Raw genomic sequence first — 25481 nt, 5'->3', positions numbered from 1 at the left:
GCTCTAGGTTTTCTTATTTCTTGCAAGATTTGTATAATTAGTCCTTGATGTATTAGGTTTTTCCCTTGTGAATTTATCAGTCCTCGTTCTTCCCATATTTTGCCAAATGTATGTACTACTCCAAATGCATACTTTGAGTCTGTGTATATAGTCCCGCTACCCGTGCCAATTAATTGCAAGGCTCTTAGAACAGCATATAATTTGCAAGCTTGTGCAGACCATCCAGGGTTTAGTGGTCCTGATTCTAGGACTTCATTGGTTTTCCCATTTATTATTGCATATCCTGACTTTCGCTTTCCTCCCACCACCCGGGAGGAGCCATCTACAAATAATTTTTCTCCTGATAACTCTTCCTCTTCTAGATCAGGTCTTATTTTGGTTTGTTCTTCAATTACTTGCAAACAATTATGTGTCAATTCTACACTAGGTTCTCCGTATAGGAATTGTGCGGGGTTCTGTAAAGAGGTGCTTTCCAAAGTCAATTTTGGGGATTCAATTAGAATACTTTCATATTTTAATAACCTAGAATCTGTTATCCATTTTTCGGACTTTTGTTGCAGCACCCCTCGTATATTGTGCGGTGTTAATACATGCAGTTGCCCTCCAAATGTTATTTTCTGCATTTCTTCCACTAATAATGCAGCTGATACTATTGCCTGTAAACATGTAGGCCAACCCCTACTAACGGGCTCTAACAATTTGGATAGGTAGGCTACTGGTTTTTTATGTCCAGCCCACTCCTGCACTAATACTCCATATGCAGTTCCTGAGTCCACATTAGTAAATAAATAAAACGGCTTTTGTGTGTCTGGTAGGCTTAACACAGGGGCACTCACCAGTTCTTTCTTAATATCGTTCAGTTGTTCCTCATCTTGCTCTGTCCATTGTACTAATTTTTCCTGTGTTAGTTTTTTGTACAAAAATTTCACTTTCTTCGTATAGTTTTCGATCCAATGTCTGCAGTATCCAGTCAGTCCTAATATTTGTCTTATCTGCCTCTTAGACTTTGGGGCCGGTAATGACAGGATCCCTTTTATTCTTTCCGGGTCTAAATGTTTGGTCCCCCTGCTTAAATAGTGCCCCAGATATTTTACTTCTTGTTCGACAAACTGAAGTTTACTTTTTGATACCTTGAGTCCCTGTAAACTAAGGAAATTTAATAACCTTATACTCTCTTGTCTAACCCTCTCCTCATCCTGCCCTGCCAACAATAGATCGTCCACATACTGTATTAGCACTACTTCAGAGCTACGTTCGTATTCCTGTAAAATTTGTTCTAAAGCTTGCCCAAAGAAGTTGGGCGACTCCGTAAACCCCTGGGGAAGCACAGTCCAGCGTAACTGTTGTTTTCTATGAGTATCTGGGTCTTCCCACTCAAAGGCAAAATAATTTCGACTTTCCTCATCCAATGGGCAAGCCCAGAAGGCATCCTTTAAGTCTATTACACTATACCACTTATCATCCAGGCTTAGATGACTCAGGAGGGTATACGGGTTAGCTACTACAGGAAATCGACTCACAGTCCTTTTGTTTATCTCCCTCAGGTCATGTACCAGCCTCCATTTCCCATCTTTTTTTCTTACTGGTAAAATGGGGGTGTTAAAAGGAGACATGCAAGGTTCAAGCAAGCCTTTTTCTAACAATCTCTCTATTTCTGGTTTCAACCCCCTTCGACCTTCTTCAGATATTGGAAATTGTCTTACCTGAATGGGTATATCTGGGCTAGAGATTTTAACTTTAAAGTGCGTTATGTTCAGTTTCCCTACTGAATCCTCCATATACCACACTTCAGGATTAATTTTATTCTTGTCTTCCACTTTGAGGGGACATAATCTTATCTGAATTTCTTTCCCTATTACTTCTAAGTTGATACCCAATTCGATTATTAAATCCCGCCCCAAGAGATTATATTCAGCTTCTGGAACTAAAAGCAAATTTCCCACTCCTATTTTGGAGTCGGTTTTGATAATTACCCCCTTTATAACGGGAACACGAAATGGCTCCCCTTTTGCCCCAATTACTTGCATGGTGTCGGAGGATATTTTGCATCCCCTGGGCAAGGCTTGTATGGTAGATCGCTCTGCCCCAGAATCGACAAGAAATTCAATTTCTTGCTGCTGGGGGCCCACTTTCAATTTTATCAAGGGCTCTGTTCCTTTTTGGGTCCCCAGCAAAAAGAGCCCCTGACACCCCTATTCTGCTTTAAACATTTTCTCATCTGCCATTTTCTTCCTACAGTTCCGCTTAATGTGCCCTTTCTTTCCACAGTAAAAACATTCTATCAGCTCACCCCATTCCATTGTAGTCTCGCTATTAAGGGGTCTTGTCTTAGGACTAGGCCCCTTATACTCTGCCCTTCGATCTTTGGATTTCTGAGCTGTACCTTCTCTGACTGCTGCAACCATCATTCGTACAGTCCTCCGCTCTTTTTCATCCTCTCTCCTGACATGCACTTTCTGAGCTTCCCTTAGTAGTTCATCTAATCCACGATTTTGCCAGTCCTCAAGTTTTTCCAGTTTCTTCCGAATATCTGTCCAGGATTTTGCTACAAATTGCGTTTTTAACAATGCTTCCCCTACAGGGGTACTGGGATCTAATCCCGAGTATAACTGTAAATTCTTTCTAAGCCATTCTAGCCATGCTGTAGGCGTTTCATCTTTTTTCTGGTGTTCACTATACACCCTTCCAATGTTCTGCCCCCTCGGTACAGATTCTCTAATACCCTGGACTAATATAGTCCGCAGATCTTGCATGTGACCCCTGTGTAATGGGTCCTGGTTATTCCAGTCAGGCCTTTGCAGCGGCCATTTAGTGTCGGCTGCAGGACCCTGTTGATGCTGTTCATCCCAGATTCGCATACCAGCTCTACGGATCATTCCCCTCTCTTCGGCAGTAAATAATATTCCTATGATTGCTTGCAGTTCATCCCACGTGTATGTATTAGGTCCTAAGAATTGATCAACCCGCTCCGCTACTCCTAGCGGGTCCTCTAATAGACTCCCCATTTCCTTTTTAAAATCTCTGACGTCTCCAGAATTGAGGGGCACCGCCATATACCCCATTCCCGCCTGTGGACCTCCCATCGCAATTTCTCGCAACGGATATAATTGTCCCGTCATCTGGTACTGCTGCTGTCTAATCTTACTACGAGTGACGGGTCCTGTGGGTTGACTAAGGTCCATTTCCTCCAGGTTCGGTGCCAGCGGTGGAGCATTTGGACTAGGGGCCGGCACCGGGGGTGGTGGTGGCGGCGACACATAAGGTGGGGGTGCTACGGGAATTTCTTCCTCATGCCGCTTGTTTCTTTGTTTATTGTGGCTCTTATCCCCCTTTTCTTTTAATGGATACAGATTGATCCTAGTCTCTGACCCTATCCATAAACGTGCATAATCGCTCTCCTCTTGACTAAACGGTTCCTTTGAGTTAACGTAAAGGTTCAAGTCTTGGCAAATCCAACCCTCAAAGGATCCGAACACTGGCCAAAACAGGTGGTCCTTACGAATTTCCTTACCACCCCAAACTACCATACAGTAGTGTATCATTTTTATTTTACTCTTATCCTGTCTAGAGGGGTAATCATTCCAATATTTAATCATCAATCCTAGTGGACTATCCTGAGGGACTGGCGGAAGTTTCGCTTGCGAATCCCCACCCATGGGACCAGAAGGTCTACTTTTCTTCTGTCCCATCTTCCAGGGTACACTCACGCACACTCACACACGCTCCCCTCGTTCGTGACTCGCACCCTCGCGGGCTACGAGAACTGCACTACTGGAGGGTCCGCACTCGCTTCGTCCGCAATTGGATGTCTCAGTCGTCGTACCCCAGGAAACGCAGCCCCAACCGAGTGGAAATCCGGCCTATACTCACGCGTCCTGCGTCTTCACTCGGATCTTCGTGCACAAAGTTTAAGGGGCTGCCGGCATTTACTTTGCTTATTGCAATTTAGAAGGTTGGTCAGTGAAGGGTGGCGACAAAATCCTCCAAGGGCCGCTAGAAAAAGAAGCGGGGCGCCTCCCTCAAAAAAGGATCACCGCCGAATATCCTTCATCCGAGTCACGGCACCAAATTGTAATAAATTTGGACTTAGTCTTGTAAGTAACAAAAGTTTTATTTCTAATCAAGCAATAAGCAAAGACAGCGCTGGGTGCGGCCTAGAGACCTCAGTCTCCCTTGCGGCACACGCACACAGCTAATTCAGTTCTCTGGGTTTTATAGTCCATCTCTGGTCCACAGCTTCCGGGTGTAATTTTCACTCAAGTTGAAGGCTCTTATCATGTGGGCATTGTCTGCTGTGTAGCCAGTTTTGATCGCCTTACTTTGGTTACTTATGAGGTAAATACATCAAGCAGGACAAAGCAAGTAAGAACTCAAACAAACATGTCCTTGTTAGGTAAATACATCAAGCAGGACAAAGCAAGTAAACATACAAACACTTCTCAAACAAACATCTCCAGGAGCTTTAATGAACAAACATTTCTCAGAACTGCTTGTTACATGGCCCAGCCCACTTTTATTAATTCAGTGTCTTGTAGCATACCTATCCCTCCATTCACCATCTGCTGGTGGCAGAGTATTCTGGCGATAGGAACGGTGCTGCCACTTAGGACATAACTTATTAGTATGCAAACGCCTATTTTGGGTAATGTTAAAACATTAAATAAAATGTGTAAAGGCTGATCACTGCAGTACTACCTTCCTTTTTGTTGCATTTTTAGATCATATGTTTTGTGTTTGGTTTGCTATAACACACACATTTGCAGTTCCTTGGGAAAGTGCAAAGATTAATTTCTGGGAAATGTTTCTAAATATTATCTGATGTATTGCAACTCCTTTGTATTGAAAAAATGATGTTACAATGAATGTACATTTTGAACAAGCTGCTAACCGTGTAACCTGGGGATTGGAAGCAATCCCCATTTTACATTCACTTGCATGTCTTTTAGTGTTTGAAAAGAAAATGGTCTTATGTTTGGAGGGTTTTTTTTTCATATGCAAAGTGTTTCAAGTTGGTTATCTCACCTAGTGCACTTGCCTCATAAGAATCCCCAGGGCTTCCTCCAACAACTCCAACAAGTTTCTCAGTTTAATTATGAGTGCAATTAATGATCTGGCAATGTGGAACACAGTAATGGCAGATTTCCTCTGAACAAGTCAGATAAGGAGGATTTCTGTGGGGCTCTTGCCCCTTCAGCTTGGTCATTCCTAAAAAAAAAAAAAAAAAAAAAAAGCCAGATCAGGTTCTTATTCAGCACTGCTGACTTCTGGTTATTTTTATGACTAAGGAAGATGTTTAGCTTTCAGAATCTGCTGCTGCTTCTTCTTTCTTGCTGCTATTAAGTTGCCTTTACTATTAGGGACTAGAACAATTTTTGGATTATCATTTTCTTCCACTTTGTTCATGTCTGCTCAGAGAAGGAGCTCTGCATTGACTCTTGCTGGAGACAGTCGTGGGTGCAGAGGTGGGAAGCTAAGTGACAGGCATACTACCCTTACAGAGCTCTTGCTTCTGGTCAAGACGCTAGGAAAACTGGCATAAACCTAACAACATGCAAAAGCACAAAAAGGGAGGGACACTTAACCAGCATAGGACTGGGCTGTCCTATTGACCTCGGTTAAAAAAAAAAAAAAATAAAAAAGAGGGAAAGGCTATGCAGTGTTTGATGGTAAGATGCTGGCAAGAAGAACATCTCTCTGACATTTATGTTGCTGATTCTTGGAACAACAGAGATCCTGCAAGCAAGTGTGGCAGCTCTAAGACTCCCGGTACTTTTACCTCTTCTAAAACTGGTTTGAAGAAAGAGCTTCTTCAGAAGCTCAGATTATAGTTTTTTTTCCGTTCACTGTTGTGAATCCTGCCAGATCTCCCAGTCTGAAACAAGCTTAGTCTATGTTGGCAGAGGACAATGTCACTTCCAGGATATGCTAAGGTCCTGATAGTATCCAAATCAAAGCTGCTACACGCAAGACCGAACTACGGCTCTTGCTGTTTGTGTGTCATCTGCATCTCTCAGGACTAAGGCCTCTTCCCATTCCCAATGGAACAATTAACGTCATATTGGGAACTCGATTTCCGCTTCTCAGGCTTTCCAGCTCCCATGAAGAATCTCAGGGACGAGCATATCCTTCCTTTGCATTACCTTGTGTTACCTGTTAGACTTCTGTTGCTGCTAAACAGGAGGTAGTCCAAACCATATTTATCCAACCGCTATTCAAGTAGGAGCTGAATGTGGGTTTCTGTAGTAATTTCTACTGAGAGGAGACAAAAGCTGTAGATAGCCTGTTGTACTTCCTGGCTTGCTTGAGAAACTTCATCTGCTGAGAGTTGAGTTTGCTTGAAGCAGAGGATCTCAGGAAAGTCCCTTTCAAGCAGGTCTTCAGGCTTGGGAGGCACAGCAGAAGGGCTTCCTCAAGTTGCTAGAAGTCCTCATCAGTTTGTTAGAGACAGAAGATTTGAAGAACCTGTGGAAGTTTGTCTCAGGGGAGGGCAGCAGGGAGATGCAGCAGAAGCAGCCTGCTGTAGTTTTAAAGGCAATGCTGAGTAGGGAGCCATTTGGAAGGATGTAGTTTACTAAAGGGATCCAAAGCTTATTTTCCTTGAGTCTTTTTATTCTTCCTGTATCTAATCCCTTTAGAGCCTAAGGTCAACCCCTTTTTGTACTGCAATAACACTGTAATATATGCTTGCATTAATTCTTTTTGCACACTGAGCATGCAAGACCAATTTAAAGCTTTTTTTCAGAAGAAAAACACTGTACGATTGTGTATATAGAAATACTGAGAGAGAATTTTAATTCTGTCTCCTGTATAAATGCATGCATTGATTACCTGTATGTAGACCATGCTGTAAATGCTGCATAGTACTGTACATATGCTGCATAGTACATAGTACTGTAAAATCCTACACTTGAAACTACAATGAACAGGCAATGTAATCAAAAACAAACAAACAAACAGAAGCTGTGCAATGGATTTTGTGCCTTTTTTAAATCCATATATGCTAATCCAGACAATCTGGAAAACAAAAAACAAAAAACAAAAAACAGCTGGTAAACTTCCAGTCCCTCCACTCCCCGAAGCCCCAGGGAAGCAGATGCAAAATTGTGGTTGTTCTGCAAGTAACATTCTCCTGCCTGGGCTGCTCAGTGGATCCGACCGTGCTGCTTTCATTGTGACTCACATCTGAAAGCAGTCGCCACTGAAGAGCGGCATGTGGTCCAACCCCTATTGCTGTTGGTCTGTCGGGCATCAGGTTGGAAGAGGAGACATGGTGACAGACCCTGTCTGCTTTGGTGTGAATTGCACAGTTACTAATTCAGTGTTTTTCTGAAAGGGGCTGGAGAGGGAGGCTGCAGGCAGTAGGTGCATGCAAAGGCTCTGGTACCTGTGGAAAGGGTGGTGGAAACCTTCCCGCTTGCAGAAGAAGTACAAGACCCCAACTCCTCACAGACAGAAAGCAGTTTGTGCAGGCAGGTGACGGCCTGAGAGGAAGAGCTGGGATTTGGTTGTGGTCTCTGACTTACAGGATTGTACAGTGTGTGAGTCTCTTTTTTCTCCTGGGAATTGTATGAAGGGTCAGGATTCTTACGAGTCTGCCTCTAGCAGGGTCCAAAGCCCATCTCCTGTGTGATAAACACCTTAAAGCGCATTTTGGTTTGCTTCTGTAAGACTGTTGGTATGTGGGACATGTGCATCTTTGAAACACTGCGGAAGGATGCATGGATGCCATAGAGCCATCCATGCCACTGGCACATGGATGATGCATGGATGCCACTGGCTGAGAGATGATTCAGAACAAGGTCTGAAACAGAATGGTAGATGGAACAGATGCAGTATTTCCTAGTTTTATGTTAGCCAAATATTGTGATCTTTCTCTTGTACCAGGTGTGGTTTTTTTTTTGTTTGTTTGGTTTGGGTTTTTTTTTAATTTTGTTGTTTTGGTTTGGTTTGCTTTGGTTTTGGTTTTGTTTCACAAATTATTGCATTTAAAATGTTTAAAACCAAGAGATGGGAGAAAAATGATAATCTGAAATTCTACAGTCTAAGAGAAAATTGATTAGGCTCACCTGAGAAACTGTTCCCTTTCCCCCATGTCAGTGCAGAGCTTCTGGAGACGGCAGGCTTTTCTGGTGAATGCCAGGCCCACTCTGTGCGGTGCCACAGACTGCTCTGCTGTGGGGGTGTAGGCACAGACAAGCTATAGGGTCTTTTCTCTATGCATTCAAGAGCTGTAAGATCATCAGAAAGCCATACAGGCATGGCAAGTGCTGTCATCACTCCATATTGCTAAAGAGACCTGGGCAGAGTGTGTGCGACTTGGCATGAGGCAGGACACAGAAGAGCACATTAACAACCTGGATGCTGGTACTGCTCTTGAACCCACCAGCATGAGTCTGCTCTGTGCTGCTGTCTGAGAAGAACACATCTGGCTACATTCTTGGTGACAAGGGGATCTGGGAACTTCTAATGCATGGTTGTAAACTTGCTGTGACAAGTGTTGCCAGCAGGTCAGGGGAGGTTCTCCTCCCCCTCTACTCTGCCCTGGTAAGGCCGCATCTGCAGTACCGTGGCCAGTTCTGGGCTTCCCAGTTTAAGAAGGACAAGGAATTACTGGAGGGAGTCCACCAGAGAGCTACAAAGATTGTTAGGAGTCTGGAGCATCTTTCTTATGAGGAATGGCTGAGAGATCTGGGTCTGTTCAGTCTGGAGAAAAGAAGGCTTAGAGGGGACCCTATTTATACTCATAAATATTTCCAGGATGAGTGTCAAGAGGATAGGACCAGACTCTTTGCAGTTGTGCCCAACAATAAGATGAGGGGCAACAGGCACAGATTGAAACATAGAAGGTTCCATGTAAACATGAGGAGAAACTTCTTTCCTTTGAGGGTGACAGAGCACTGCAACAGGCTGCCCAGAGAGGTTGTGGAATCTCCTTCTCTGGAGACATTCAAAACCCACCTGGACACATTCCTGTGTGATCTGCTCTGGCTGAATCTGCTTTAGCAGGTGGGTTGGACTAGATGATCTCCAGAGGTCCCTTTGAACCCCAACTATTCTGTAATTCCGTGGAGATTGCACCTTTGCTGATTTTTGCAGTATTTGCAGCATCACTGGGATGTAGAAACTTTCCAGCTGCCATATTGGGTAATGTGAGTCTCCTCTGAGGATGTCCTATTGCCAATGATCCTGCTAATTTGAAACCCCACCAGTTTAAAGACAAATCCCCAGACTCCACGTAGCTGCTGATGAGCACGGGGACAGAGATGGACTTGAAGGCTCTGATTTCTGCCTCTACCAAATACAAGCAGGTAGATCTTTTTCTCTCCTGACTCTCCTTCCTCTTCATATTCTAATTGTAGCCTCTGTGCAAAGCAGGCATATTTATTGCCTTCCAAATACATATTGTTGCCCAAAGTAGTTACTAGCCAAATTTAATTTAAATTCAGTGAAAAGACAGAGTGTTACAGATGTGAAATGCAGAGACTTTGTGGGGCACACATGCTCAGACTAATTGACAGCCATATGCATTCCTGGACAATTGACTGGGAAGTCAAAAGACCCAGGAGTTAAGATCTAAGTCCAAGCAGGTTGGAAAAAAATGGTTCACGGCCCAAAGACAGGCAAATGTGTCTTCCGAGAAAGTGAGGAACATAGGCAGAGATCGGAGCTTGCTATAGGTAAAGGCAGTCTTTTTGACTCAGATTTGTCCAGATCCAGGGTAGCCCTGCCCACTCACAGTCTTGGTAGCTTTTTAAAATGGGGTGGTTGCCTCAACTCATATCATAGTTCCTTCTCATAGTGGAGTGAGCCTAGCAGAGTGCCACCGAGATGATGAGGAACTAGAACATATGACATACAGAGAGGCTGAGAGAGTTAGGTTTGTTCTGCCTTAAAAAGAGAAGGGTTGGGGTGGGATCTTATTTTTTCCTTGAATTACCTGATGGAAGGATGATGCCAGACTCTTCTCAGAGGATCACAATGAAAAGATGAGATGTGATGGACACAAGCTGGGTAAAAGGAAAATTAGATGTAGAAATTAGATATAAAGAAAAACTTTTTCAGCATGAAAAGCCTCAAACTCTAGGACAGGGTCCCAAAGAGGTTGTGAGATCTTCGTCTTTGAAGATACTCAAAACTCAGTTGGACATGGCCTGGAGCAGACATCTCTGAGTTAGTCCTGCTTTGAGGGGTGGCTGGAGCAGAGACCTCCAGAGATTCCTTACACCTTTTTTATTCTACAATTTTAAGATGCAAGCTAAGACTCTCCACTCTTGATCTTCTGGCATCTTCCCATTGGCACAGCAGAACAGAAAAATTCTTCTCCAGCTTTTGGGAAAAAGTCCTAGAGCAGCTGAGTGACCTGTAGTACAGAAGACACATGATGACTGCCAAGAGAGGACAAACTGCGAACACCTGGTCCGGCAGGCTGTTTGCTTACAGCTAGCTGCTGATTACATTAACTCAACAGTGAAGCCAATCTCATACTTTGATGCCCTAGGACATTCTCCCTTGTTAACAGCCTCAGGTGATGATAGCAATGAAGGTAATAAAATATGTGTTAAATTAATAAATGATCCAAGCAGCATTTCAACAAAGTTTCTTTTAGTTGAGTTTGTAGGTAACTTCTGTCCTCCTTTTTTTTTGGTGTATTTATGCTCTTCAGATTTTCTCCATGGTGCATTTGCAGCAGCAAAACAACAACAGCTTCCGGCTGTATGTAAATATTTAAATATTGCAATAAATATATAAATACTGAAGAAGACTGGTAAACATGAAAAAAATCCTGAGGAATTGCTTGCAAAAATCTCTTTTAGGTCCAGGTAAAGACTGCTGACAAAGGAACTCCTTTGGCACATTTCTCTGCCTTCATTTATGAGTATGTGTGAATCTCTCTAAGGTTTGTATGAATTAAATGATTGAGGGATCACTGCTCAGGCATGTATTTTGAAAGTGTCATGGACTAGAACCTTTCGACTGATGCTTCCCACTGCTCTTGATTCTGATGTCTGTGTCCATGCTATGTCTGAATACTAACCCTTTTCTTTTGTCACATGTGTCTTCTTGCAGGCATATATGCTGAAGTCATTTGAAATGAATGGTCTGCCCAAGGCAGTGCCTTTAAGTTTGCCTTATCAAGACTTCAGAAAAGATATGTCGGACTACTGGGAAAAGCCTAAGGTATCCCAGCGGATAAAGAAAGTTGATTTCTCAAATGTTGTTTTGACTGCCCCTTGCAAACCTCTGGAACCTTATCTGGAAATAAATGGAAAAGAGGAGGAGGAGGAAGAAGACAATGAGGAAGAAGACGAGGAGGAGGAAGAGGAGGAAGGGGATGAGATTGATATGCACAATGGTTCCAGCAGTGGCCTGAGTCAAAAAAGCACAGAGCGCAGCCGGGATTGTGCACCCTCCACACTCCTGGCTGATGACCAGAAGGGATCCAAGGGTCGCGCTTCCACTGCTGGTGGGGACCTGGAGCTGGAGGAAGGCTCAAAAACACTAGTGCTATTTTCACCAGGTGATCTGAAAGTCTCCAGTGACCACAGACTTGGTTCCAGAAGTTGATCTGGGCACTCTTGCTGCACTGACTCCTCAGAGTGAGCGGCCACATCCTATGGATAGCCAACTGCATGTATCCGAGCCAGGGACCCTCTCTTCAGTCCTTAAATCTGAACCAAAGCCCCCCGTGACAGTGGCTACAGCTTCCTCCCCCTTTACCAAAGTTGAGCGTACATTTGTTCATATTGCTGAAAAGACCCACTTACGTGTCATGTCTTCCAGTGGCGAGCTGATGAGGCATGAGGAGAACTGCCCTCCGGGCCAGTTTGAGGAGGTCATTATTGAAGAAGAGCTGGAGGACAACCTGGTGCAGATAGAGAATGAAAGCATACATTCAGGACTGGAAGGGGCACAGACAGAGAGCTCTGCGCTTTCAGCTAATCACATTGAAACCACCTCAGAAACAGCAGGGGAGCAGCTGGCCCTTCCCAATGCTGAAGCAAAGCCTCTCAAAGACAAGCCAGAGCTCTCTGACAAAGTGTCACTCTCGCTGGATTTGGATGAGCCTGGTAAGGTGGTGACAAGGGATCCTGACCTTGAGAAGTCAGCACTGGTGGCAGAACACCTGAAACGAGCAGAGATCCTCTTCAACACACAGCATAAAGGCCCCAGGAGGCCTCTTGGTTCCAGGTATAGAAGTCGAATACCCATTTTGTTCTCTGAGGAGGACACTGGCTCAGACCTTTCAACATCACTTTCTGCCAAAGAGAGGCTTTATAAGAGGGCAAAGCAACCTGACTTGGCTCGCTTCGTGATGGAGAAGAGGCAAAACCGCCTTCTTCGGCTGGCCTCAGAGGCCTCCTCCTCAGCATCCTCCAGCGACGAGCCCTCTCAGCCACCGGTTCTGAGGAGGACACACATGACTCTGATGACTCAGTCCCAAGGAAGGCTGGGAAAGAGAAGGCTGCCCCCCTGGGGAAAGAAGAAAGATCCATAAGCACAAAGAGCAGAATTCCTCGGCCCATCACACCAGTGAAAACAACGCTAGAGGTGGCAAAGTCTGAGAGCTCCATGGCTGTTGCAATGGCCATGCTATGTAGCTCTCCACAGGATGCGGCTCTTGCCTACAGGTAAGACCAAAATGCTGAGCAATGCAAAATGTTGGACTTGTTAAGGAGATGCAGCCAGGACTTTGCTCACCTCCTACTGTTTTACCTTTCACTTGGCTTGAATGAGTGGTTGAGTGGTCCATCCCTGTTTCCTACAGTAATTTCAGCTCACTGATGTGTGAAATTGCCACCTCTCTGCCTTCTTTGGCTCAGTCTGGCCAAAGGGCCAAAGCCCTCTTCTCTTGCCCTGGCTTTGAGGCCTTCTTCCGTTCCACAAGCTCGTTCATTTGATCTGATCCTGATAATAGCAGAGTCCTCCCATGTTGAGCTCTCAGTTTTGCAGCATACTTGGCACAGTTGTGACTGACCTGGCTATTGTGATTAGAGCTCCAAGGGCTGCAAGGTTGCCAGTTGTGATTGCCTCAGAAGATGGCCAGCATGCAAAGAGGTGGAGAGAGGGAGATGTACGTGCATGGGCTCTGTCAGTGATCCAGAACAGCACGGACCACCTCCACATGGTCTGAGTTCCTACATATCCCTGTGTTTTGGGATTTTTTTGAAGGTACCTTGTTCTCTATCAAGTAAGCATAGACATATAAGGGGAAGTGAGCCTTCTGAATTCTGCAGTGTTTGGCTTTTCTTCCTGAACTTGGGTCTGGAGGTCCAGCCCAGGAGCAGAGATGCTGATGTGGCTCTGCCACAGGTCCAGCAAATTCTGCTCTTTCAGAAGTGTGGGGTGAAAGGAGGGCATCCCTGTGGGTTGGTTTATCTACCAGTAGTTACTGTCAGAGGCCAGCTGGTGCAATCCAGCTCATCCCCACATTCCCAGATTGTACCTGCTACCTTGAAAGAAGTTGCTACATCCATGCTGCATGTCAAGAAGAGTCACAGATATGTGCTATTGGCCAAACCATGCCTGTGCATTGTCTCAGAGAGCACTGGAGGATCAGGGCCAACACTAGTTAACAGCACGAGTGTTCAAACCAGTGCCCTGTCTTGTCCACAGCAAAACTCCTGTCATCCTGGTGCTGGAGACTTCTTATAATTGCCCAGCAACATTCATGCCAAACTTGCCAGGAGCCCTAAGCCCCTTGCAGAAATTCCCTTTCATCCTCCCTTTTCTCTTCCTCTGCAGGCTTCAGGCACAGAGACCAGCTGGAAGTGTCCCAAACGAGCGGCGAACTACACAGACACAAAGTCGGCTTCCTCCTTAGCTGAGCTCCACTTCTCTTCCTCCACGGAGCAGCTCATGGAGGTCCAGCTGTGGATCTCCCCTCAGAGCCCCTCAGAGCCCTGTCCTTCCTTCAAGAAACCCCAGTGCTTCTCCCAGAAGCCTGCTGCCATCTTGGAGAGAAAACCCTTCTCCCTGCCAAAAGTATAAGCCAGGGACTGCTCTCCAGCGAGTTTCTCCTTCCCCCCCAGCATGCAGCTCAGGCCCTGGGGCTGACAGGGGATTCCCTGACCTCTCCTGGTGTGGCCAAAAAGCAACAAAGAGCAAAAACCCAGACTCAGAGTCCAGCAACCAAAGGAAAGCAAATGTCCCTGGAGAGTAAGGCTGCTGCCAGATAATGGTCTTCTTCTGCCAGCCCTGGGTAACTTCAGCATATAGTATACAGTTGAGATGCTGCAGCACAGCCTTCCGTGCTGGACCCACGAGTGTATAGCAGTAGCTGTAGTTCAATGCTTCACACACTCTCACCCCACACAGTTGTGATCAGCTCCCGAGGGTCTGAGAGCATGTGAGCCACAGAACCTTCTTCAAGGGAGACATCCAGCCTGCAGCTCACGCTTGCTAATGCACAGCACCAAGCAGCAACCCAGGCAGCCTGCCTAGTGCCTAAGTCCCCTCCGTCCCCAGGCATTCCCCTCTCTCTAGCAATACCAGTCACCAACACCAACCCTGGCTTTGGAAAGAGGAGCAGAGATGATGAGAGGAAGGTCTGCTGGACAGGAAGGCTCCTGTTCTGCAAGCAGATCCCTCCTCTCTTGTGTCTGGGAAAATGCTAGCTTTGGCCTCCACCATTTACCTGAGTGCTGGCTCACTTCCTGTCACCTGTGTTAGCAAAGGATTGTCACCAGCTTAGCCAAGAAGGATGAATGCATCCTTGTGTGCTGAGATAAGAGCAGGGGCAGGCTGGAGCAGGGGGTCTTCTTTCCAGGGATGCCTCTGCAGGTGTGAATAGGAGACAGGCAGGTCTTGCTACCTGCTCCAGTGTGTCCCACAGAGGGGGCCATCTGGCATTTCTGCTCAGCGACACGGCTGCTCTTTCAGTAGATTCCTCTGTGGTGAATAGTTAGATAGAAGTAGGGCTGTATGGGCAGCTTGCTGGGAAATCAAGAGTGCTTGCTAATTGATGTAGAAGGGAGCACACTGCAGCTGCTTCTGTCCCCAATACCAAACTGTGATCTGTGGATACCATACCTCCCAACATGGGTGGTTCCTCTCGACCTGAGTGTGGTTGGTGCCATAAGACTATAGTCCACCAAACACAGCTCCATGCTGAAGATGCAAATAGCCACCGGATGCCTTTGGCTTAGGTGCCCCTTGCACCTAAATTCCTTGTGCTATTATTGTCATGATCTTGGTGTTTGTGAATTTTGGCACTGTAGTTTCAGCCACAGCTCCCCTACAGGGAAGGGTGGGAAATTATCCTGTAGCACAGGCAAAAGCTGCTGCTTTCTGAGGAGGTTTGCTAGCATGCCATGGGAACCTTGTGCGTTTTTGTCTAAGAGTACAGGGGGTTGAGTTGTGGAGGTCACGTTTATGTGTTTCCCAGTGCTCAGCTCTTCCACACAACAATGGGAATGTAAAAGCAAGGGCTGTATTCTTCAAGTAATATTATCAGAGCAGAAGCTTAGTGTTCCACTAGAAATAAATTAACCAAGGTTTTAGCCCCCGGACTAATTAAGAATGTTTGAAAATGAAAGCCAGGGTGACTAATACCTGTCTGAGCTTGGTGAGATCTTGTAGCCACAAAATTTTCTCAATGTCTTGCAGGGGTAAACACTCCAGACCCAAATACTTTGAATCCCGCACCATTGACTTGCCTAAAAGATGTTTTGCATGAGGCAGAACAAAAATACGACTGTTCTGTACACCCATCCCCACAGCTGCATATTTACTCTTTGCAGACAACAAAGCTTGATAGAGGTGTCTGGACAATAATAACCTTGATTCATTTGAACAAATATACAAACAGTCACACTGATGGCCGTTGAATCTGAGGAATCCTGAAGTTGTTTACATCTACAGGAACTGTTCTGGAAAGGAGCATGAGAGCTGTGATGGGGTGGCTGCGAGAACAGGGTACTCTGTGAACATCTGAACAGATTCCAGAAAGCCAGTGAATTATTTCCAGCACAGAAAACATCATCTGTTCCTAGTGTTGTTTGACAGGGCTGGGCTAATGATGTAGTTGGGTCCACAGAGACCTGGGCCTGGCATGAGTTGTCTCTCCTTGTGGTTGTGCTACCAGCCTCATTGATCCAGCACAGTCCTGCATCCCTGCTGTCCCTGGCACAGAGGGGAGCAGGAGAGTGTGTCAAAAGCAGCATGCTCCCTCAGTTATTTCTGATGAGAAAGAGCTGTGATGGAAGTGAAAGCTGACTGACTACAGCAATGATTCCTCCCCAGACAGCCTGTGCAGGAGGTACCAGGTGCTGTTACTACTGAAAGGCTTCTAAGGGTAACTCTTGTAGGGCCTGACTGTCCCCCTGTGTCCCACAGGCTTGGGTGTGCAGACCTGCTCTCCTTCCCAGTAGCAAGTGATGCTGTGATCTTGGTTGGGTGTCACATTGCCTCTTTCATTCCTTCACCGACGTTATTTTTACAGGAGTTTCAGTGCTGGGCTCTTCCAGTCAAGTGGATTTCAAGAATTTGGTCACAAGAGGTGTCCCACACAGCTGCATTTTTTTGGCAGACGTGGTCAGAGAGATGCTTGCAAGCCCCTTGTTAACAGCCCTGTTAGTGTGCTGCAGCAGGTGGTGCCTGGATCCTTATTTCAGGTGTCAGCAGAGGGACACAGGAAAGCCCCTGCCATGTGGGTGCTGCTCTGGATCTCCTCCCTGGCTCTGATTTTCAAGGTTCTGCCCTTCAGTTGCTCAGTGGTGAGTGTGAACCCATGGTACGCCTGAGATCAGGGTGCACAGCACACCCTGCTTGCAGAAGTTCCCATTCCTCTTGCGTGTCTCTCTGGAGGGATTTTCTGGCAGGCATGTGGACCAGCAGTGATGCTCTCTGTTAACATAACTGTTTAAACTGGCCTGCAAAAGGGTCAACAACTCCTCCAGGTCCTCTCTTCTTCTTACCCCACCTTGCAGGGAGGCTAGGAGGACACCTGCCCTAGTTGGAGAAAACATGGGAGATCATTTTTAGGGACAGCAGGGGACAAGGCCTGTGATGTTAGGGTTAAGTGGCTGAGGTATGCCAGACAATTCAGTATGGCATCACAGGACGTGGTGGGCTGTCACATCACAGAAATGCAGGAGATGCAAAACCCTGCTGTTCCCTGCCCATGAAACATAGTGTGCAAGCTCCGTCAGGCCTTGAGGAAACACAAGGCTGCTCAAACATTGCTGTTGGTGTCTAGCTGCATCCTTGCTTCACTGCAAAGAAGAGAAGATCAAAGAGAAGACTGAGCTGACCAAAGCAGATGAAATGGCTAGGAGGAATAAAGGAAACTGGGGTAAGAGGAGGAGAAGCAGACTTCTCAGCACTTTTCCATGTTTGCAGGAATTTCTGTGAAGAGCCTGACGCTACGTGTGCTCCCCATGAGTGTGTTTGCTGCAGAATCTGTCATGGCCAACTGCAGATGCTTGTGCTCATGTGCGTTTTGAGGTGACCCCTGAGACAGGCTGCCACCGTGCCTGCGTCTGTGCATACATGTACATGGGTGGTAGGAACAGAGAGGAGGAGCACTGTAGGGTCGTGTGTTGGGAGCAGAAGTGTCTTTGGGACTGCCGGGTATCATGAGATACTGCAAATGCTCTGTTGAGATGAGAGTCTTTGTGTTTCAGTAGCAAACATTTCTGAGTCAGTTGTCTTTGGAATATGTGAGAGGCAGGAGACTTTGCTAGCCTTTTCTAAGTAAAGACTATCATATATATTATTATAACAATATAAATAGCGCTCATGATATACATATCCCCTAGCAGCACTAGGCTAGTTTCACAAAGCACCTGGGAGTTTGCAACCACTTTTGATTCTATCTGTTTGCCAGCTACTCAGTTGCATGCAAAGCAGTGAGCTGGGCTCCTGTACAGGCCCTTTTCCCTTTCTACGGGTCCCGGGTGGGTGCCCACGGCCTCACTCTGTGCCGGCTCCCATGGTCTCCTGCAGAACCCTGAATGGTGGTATTGCCCTTCTTCAGCCTGTCGCTGTGCTCCAAGGGGCTGGGACCATGCTGATTGTAACAGCAGAGCCAGTTGGCCTGAATGCAGGTTGGCAGCATCTCCATGTGCATTGGGGTTGGTATCTTTGTGAGGCCAGAGAATAGCCCTGGTTGCAACACTGTGGTGAACCGTGACCCCAAGCATAGCCAGGATCCTAGGAAATAACAGTGGTTTGTACACCATGACTCTCCTCTCCCCTGGTCCCTAATTTTACCTCCTCAAGCAGATCTTGTCTTCGAAGTCACTGTGTACTCCCTGCAGGTCAGTCCCTTTCTGGCTGGGGGCTTGAAGCCCTCCTGGTTTTCTACAAAGCTTGAGGCAGACTTGTCCACCAACTCATGCAGCAGACCCTCTATCATGCAGACTGGTGCTCTAGGTTATAAGGAAGAACATTATCCCTTTTATTTTTGGAGCTGCAAATGTCTGGTAAGCAGGTTTGAAGTATGTATTGATGATGCCCTCTGTGCTAAAAGGAGGAAGGGAGCTGCCACAACAAATCCAGAGGTGGGTTCCTGTTAGGTACCAAGCTGAGAACTCGTCTTAGCTGTTAAACTAGAGGAGGCTGCAGGGGTGAGGTCTGACGCGGGGTCGCTGCAAGGACGCAGGGGCTGATGTTCACTCAGCGCTTGGCTAAATGACTGTAGGGCTGCAAGGCAGAGGCTCTTGAACTGTCGCCTGCAGATGGTGTGAGGAGCTCTGCAGAACCGCGGGGCTTTAGGCAAGGAGCCCTGTGTGTGTGAAAACCAATGTCAGCAACACTGCTGTGCTCTGGGACCTGGGCTGCTGCTTCTCTGGACAGGAATTGGAGCTGGAAACACAGATGATTTGTGTATATTGCCTTTTAACATGATAGCATGTGACTCTACACTCAGAAACATTGTATCTGGTGCACCCATGCCATTTTCTTTTGCCTCTGGCACAAAGTCTTTTGGCCTGTTAACACGACTTCACTCCTTGGTACTGCCTGCTTGGAAATGTGACTGGCTCCCAAGGCTAAATCTCTCTACATGTCTTCTTTTGCATTCTTTATGAAAGCAACTGGAGAATGTTTACACACTGCAAACAGAATGTACAACTGCGACCGAGGAACCATGATCCGGTTCAATTGCATGGCAAATTTCTTGGCCATAAAATCTGGCATGTATCACTGAGGCCCTGTCTGTGTACAGATCCACCTGCCATTTGTCATAACTTCAGATCACATTTAAAAAAATACAATAAATGATGCGGCCATTTCTTCTTCATATCAGACACCATTGTCATTAATTTTGTTTTTAAAAGGGGATTCTTGATCATGCCATTAAAAACCTGTCTACCTTTTCATTGGTGTCTTCTCCCATTTGTTGGTGTTGCCATGTGAAACAGAAATACCACCTGAATTGCTGCCAAGGGACATTGGCTAGGATTGTCTCTAGGATTCTACATCACGACAACTCAGTTGGCTGCAACCAACCGCAAAACACAATGTGGCAAGGAAGAGGAGCCTTCCCTTTTTTCAAGAGGAGCATCAATGATGTGGCTCCTGCCTTTTGCATGTAAATAGGTATGCAAAAGCTTAGAGCTCTCTGAAGCCTAGATGTCACAGCCAAATAACGTTTGTGCATCTGTTTGCGGGAGCAACACCTGGTTGGTCCATGAGGATTTTCACTGAACTGCAGAGCTGGCCAGGGCCAGTGTTTTACATGACTGGACTCTTCTGCTTTATATGGTCTTCCGAATTTGAGCACTACTGGGAGCATTACAATATTTTACTGGCCCCATCTGTAGTCTTTGCTGAGACCAGCCAGCTGGGGCTGCAGTTGGACCTGTACATTAATATGCTGTAAGTGGAACAGAAGCAAACCAGTAACTTGGCATGGTTTGACTTTTAATCCCCTTTGGCAGTCTGACATGTAAGCTGAGGACAGCTCTTGTTGTCCCAAAACCAGGGTTCTTAGCCAGCGTGCACGCAAATAAGCCAGATTTAGACAAGATAGTGTTTACTATAGAGTTGTGCAAGTCTGGATGCTGAGATAAAGCCAGCACACCAGAAAGGAAAGTAAAAGCCATTATATACAAAACCTCTTCGCTACATTCACACCCTCAGGGCAAGTCCTAAGAGCCAGTTGGTTACATATTTGCATATGGGTTACATAGTCATTTTACCACTATGCATACTTGTTGAGGAAGGGTCCCAGGCTGGGCCTGGGTCTAAGGGTGTGTATTTTACCATTATAATGAGCATAGAATGAGCAAAGTTCAGCTAAAGGACACTTTAGCTAAGAGTTTTGAGATACATGTTAAGACTCAACTAATTGTGCTGGTGCCAGACAATCTGCACTGCAAGGACAGTATTCTTTGTAGTTCATGATTAGGCATTTTGCAAGTTACTCTTACATTTGTTAGAGGAGCAGACTGACCAAAACTGAGAGGATTTACCTGTCTTTAGGGTAGCAGTTGCTGGCAGGATTCATTTTTAGTAATAATGACTACACTCCTACAACAGTAATTTCACCATGTGCACGTTGCCTGGTGGCTATTGTGTGCAGACCACATCCAGGTATGTGTAGTATAGTTTCTTACCAAGTTTGGGAAGGACTGGTGCAAGGGGGAACAGGGTAGCCGTGAAAGCTCATTTTCATCAATTGGTAAGTTCATACGCTTTCATCACCTTCGCTTAGGTACCTTTACTGAACACAGGAGATTCTGCAGGCAGGACTAGACACAGCCTACAAGGAGACAGCTGTCGTTTGTAGCCTGATGTACGCAGTACAGGGCTCAAACACATTACTTGTCCAAACATTCATAAACTCGCAGCCACCTGGCAGGCACACAGCAGACGTCTTCTGGTAAGTTGCTGTCAGCTTCTGTGGCTTCCTGAAATAGGCTCATTCTCCTGTTGCTCAGTTGTCACCTCAATTTCTCTACTGCTTTTTTTTGAGGGTCTTGTCTGTGAGTTCTTGTGCTGCACAGTGGCATTATCTCAACGATTTTACCTTTGCTTTTTTTTTTTTTTTTCTTGTTCCTTTTTACTTTACGTTTTTAGATTTCCTCTCTGGCATTGCTTTAGCTTAAAGGCTCTCTCACAACAGTCTTTCCCACAACCTAAATATATTGTTGCTAAACTTGAACCAGGGTTTGGCATCAAATATGGTCTTAGTTCCCAGAAGTCTGAATGTTTGGTTGAGGGTTGTGAGTTGAGCTAGCAAAAATAGGAGCTAAGACCCCAGTAAGCACAAAAGTATTTATGCATCCTGTCCCCATGGAATGGGACATTAACCTAGCTTGATGCTACAAACGTATTTGAGTTTCCTTGAAGCCACCTTGTGTCTGATTCAGATTACCTTGTGTGTAACTATGCCTGTATTTCTATGCCTGTGACCCTGTTAATGTGATCAACACAAGCATATTTCACATGAAGCTCCATGTAGTGGATTTGCTTGCCTTTTCTAAGTAAAGAATAAAAAATATCGTATATATATATATAATAACGTTATATATATATTACATATTATTATTATAACAATATAAGTAGTGCTCATTATATATAGTGGCTAAAGGCTGAAAACGATCCTGCGACCTTCAAAAAAGTGTTCTGATGCTGTGTGACTTCTGATGTGTGCAGGACTGATGGCTGTATACGATGGATGTGGATGTAGGAACAGGGTACCTGTACAAAGCCCAAGAGAGCCTGAAAAGTATTGACGGAACCCGACTAAGCCCAACAGTGCCTGACAAAGCTTGACAGGGCCCAGCCAGAGCCAGACAAATCCTGACAGAGCCCGGCAGATGTCCACAAAGCCATACAGAGCTAGACAAACCCGACAGAGTGTGACAGGGCCTGACAGAGTACTACAGAGCCCAACAAAGCTGGACAGAGTCCCACATTGCCAAACAGAGCCTGACAAAACATGACAGGTTCTGACAGAACCGTACAGAGTTGGACAGAGCCTGAGAGAGTCTGACAGAGACAGACAAAGCTTGACTGAGCCAGCTGGAACCTGACTAAGCCTGAAAGAGGCCAGCAAACCCAACAGAGATCGAAAAAGCCTTACAATTTTTGACAAATCTGACAAAGCCCTACAGAGCCCGACACAGACAGACAGATCCACACATGACTCATAAAAGCCCAAGAGTACTTGACAGGACCCAACAAGGACTGACAGGGTCAGGCAAATCACAAAAAAACCCGACAGTGCTCGACAGGGCCTGACAGAGCCCGACAAATCCTAACAGAGACCTACAAATCCCAAAAGAGCTTGACAGAGCCTGAAAGGGCCTGAATGAGATGGCTCTTTATGGCTTTGTGGAGATCTGTCAGTCTCTGTTGGGCTCTGTCAGGATTTGTCTGGCTCTGTCGGCACCTGTCAAGCTTTGTCAGGCACTGTTGGACTTAGTCAGGCCTTGTCAATACCTGTCAAGCTGTATCAGGCTTTGTTGGCCTCTTTTGATCCGTGTTGAACTCACTCAGGCTTTACTGGGCTCTGTTGGGCTTTCTTGCCCTTATTCAGGCTTTGCTGGGCTCTGTCGGGCTTTCTCGGGATCTTATCGGGCTCTGCCAGGCCATGTCAGGATTTGTCGGATTTTGTCGGGCTCTATTGAATATTATGCAGCTCTGTCAGGCCCCACTGAGTGCTGTTGGGCTCCTTGAAGCTTTGTTGGGCCCTGTCAGGCTCTGTCAGGTTCTGTTGGGATCTGTAAGGCACTGTCAAGCTGTGTCAGGCCCTGTCGTGCTCTGTAATGCTTTGTTGAGCTCTGTCGTGCTTTGTCAGGCTTTGCCAGACTCCGTTGTTTGCTGTCAAGCGCTGTCAGGATTTGTCGGGCCCTGTCAAGTTCTGTTGGGTTCTTTCAGGCTCTGTTGGGCTCCGTTGGGCCCTTTGAGACTGTGTTGAGCTCTGCCAGGCTTTCTCAGGTTCCGTTGGGCTCTCTAAATCTTGGGTGAGGTCTATTGGTCTCTCTCAGGCTTTGCCGGGCTCCGTCATGCCGTGACAGGTTCTCTCAGTTTCTGGTAGGCTCTGTTAGCCCCTGTCGTGCTCTTTCAGACCCTATCAGGCTCTTTCAGGCCCTGTCAATTCCTGCCAGGTTCTGTTGGACTCTTTCAATCTCTCTCTGGCCCTTTTGGGCTCTGTTAGGCTCTGTGGAGATCTATAAGTCTCTGCCAACCTGTGTCAGGCCCTGTCAGGCTCTGTAATGCTTTGCTGAGCTCTTTTAGTGTGTGTTGCACTTTCTCAGTGTCTGTCGCACTTTCTCAGTGTCTGTCAGGCGCTGTTGGGATTTGTCGGGGCCTGTCGAGTTTTCTCAGGCTCTGTCAAGCCCTCTTGGGCTCTGTTGGGCTCTGGCAGGCTTTGTCAGGCTCTGTCTGGCTTTGTCATGCTCCATAAGTGCTCCAAGGACTGGACGCTCTTGCAATGCTTGTATTCACACAATTATTGCATATTCATTTTAATTTGGGGCAATTTTTAACATACAAAGTATCTACAGTAAGAAAGAATTACATAAAGCAGGTGAGGTGCAGAAATGACCTTACAACCCTAGCAGCTGCAGCTGGCCCACAAACAGACAGCAGCTCCCACTCAGGTACTTTTCCCACTGCGGAAACTCTGGCCACGCATGAGACGTCTCTCTACGGTTTACTGGCTCCCCGCCACATGCAATTAAATGCAATTTTATTACAACATACCTTAACTGCTGTCGTGGCTGGGGGTCTTTTGTCTGCTCCCACAATGAACAACAGAGGTGGAGATCTTTCAAAAAAAACTTTGGGGCACGCCTAAGACTACCTCCTCAGTTGTCCAAGCAGCCAAGCACAATGCCCTCCTGGCTGGCTCACCAAAATGAGGCGTGGAAATGACCTTACAACCCTTGAGGTTGTAAGGAAGGTATGTATTTTACAACGTCGTACACACACAGAGAATAGCTTCACTCAAAATGCGTGTGTGTTTTACAGTAGTTGTGAGCTTGGTTGAATACAGTAAAGTGTTACATATTCATGAAAGGTTTTAGGAACACCTATACATATTCATAACCTATCCCCAAGAAGGCGGTTCGTATTACAATGAGTTCCAGGAGACCATATCCATAGTCTACGCCTCCATGTCCCCCTGGTTGGAGCTGCCCAATGATCGTGAACCCAGGATCACTTTCTCTGTACACATTCACCTTTGGTCCAATGTGATGACTTGGTTAGGTCTCAGACTGCTGAGTTGGTTAAAACTGGCGTATCTCCTGTCCTGTGCCCAATTTTCTCCCTTCTTCACCCAAGGATGCACCAAGGAGGCACCCAAGGAATATTACCTTTGCAAGGCACCAGGGAAGTCCTATTTCTCGTACAATAAGTTACACAAAACTAAGCAAGGCTAGGCAGTAGTGATGTAGGTTAAAGGGTTAGCTGTTTAAGTGTCTTTAAGTGTTAGTAAGTTAATTGTTAGTTAATTAATGGTGAATTCCCTGTATCACGGGGTTAGACAGATTTAGTTATTTCACGGTCTTTGCTTCCATCTAGCGTCAATTGTAGAACATGCAGTCTGTTTCGGCGGAGATTCTGTCTCTTTTCATCGGTCTCATGATCTACCTCTCCACGTTGGCAGTACTCCTCTGAAGAGCAACTGGTACACACATGGAGTAAATGATTAGTTCATTACATAAAATACATCTCTTAATTTCTAGTCAAACATAAGCTAAGAACCCTGCTTCTATACAACTTAATCTTCTGTGTCCAGCTTGTCACACGGGAGGATCTAAAATTTGAAAAATATCCCTTCGTTAGGCAGGTGGTTAGAAAGCATTTATCTTGTCATTGGTTAATGATGGGTTAGTCCTTTGTACCTCATCAACAGTCTACATTGCTTTAGCAGCTTCCATTCATATTGCTTCTGTGTCCACATGCAAGCAGGGGAGAGGTCAGCTCCATATATGCAGAAATTCCTCCCTAAAAACTCACAGTTGTGCACATGCTACAGCTCTTGTATAAAAAACATTCCAAAAAAAACGCACAAGCCTATACACCCCATGGAAGGTCTCATAAGCGTGTACAAACACAGAACAATGTCCAAAAGGTTGCACCCCTACCATCGTGTATAAACGTACAATCACATGTATGTCTGTGCAGACTGACACATTTCTATGCAGACGTTTGATACATGAATGACTACACATGCAGCCATATCACACAGGCTCTGCTGGTCTTTCGCTAAATGACCTCTTTAGAAGCGTTTCTCGGGTAGATCTGCCTCTCAGATTTTTTCTGGTATAACTGTGAAAAGTGCACGCAGGGAAACCGTCTGCATCAAACACACTTCAAATCTGCCTTGTTTTGCTTTTGTTGCCTCTACCTAGATGATTCCCATTTTCTCTGTTCACTTGAGGAGTCATGATTGTTCTGACAGAGTGTGACAGGGTCTGACAGAGCACTACAGAGTCCAACAAAGCTGGACGGAGACCCACATTGTCAAAAATGGCCTGACAGAGCACGATAGGGTCCAACAGATACCAACAAAGCCTGAC

The 25481-nt window shown here is 45.9% G+C and overlaps 1 protein-coding gene across 1 annotated transcript in view; it reads left to right on the top strand.

Moving 5' to 3' along the window:
* The window catches only part of LOC308038707 (tau-tubulin kinase 1-like), a gene marked incomplete at both ends in the record, with an annotated part of 52727 nt that extends 38550 nt beyond the window's left edge, over nt 1-14177 (top strand). The window contains 6 exon segments of the mRNA XM_080341482.1: nt 11068-11525; nt 11527-12383; nt 12386-12629; nt 13744-13819; nt 13823-14019; nt 14021-14177. Of these exon segments, the coding sequence (XP_080197608.1) occupies nt 11068-11525; nt 11527-12383; nt 12386-12629; nt 13744-13819; nt 13823-14019; nt 14021-14177 (1989 nt within the window).
* Between the last annotated feature and the right edge of the window lie 11304 nt (nt 14178-25481).

This window comes from Nesoenas mayeri (genome assembly GCF_963082525.1).
Source record: "Nesoenas mayeri genome assembly, chromosome: 3".
Lineage (NCBI taxonomy): Eukaryota > Metazoa > Chordata > Aves > Columbiformes > Columbidae > Nesoenas > Nesoenas mayeri.
Note: the sequence above shows the minus strand (reverse complement) of the source record. Positions and strands in the feature narration are given on the sequence as shown.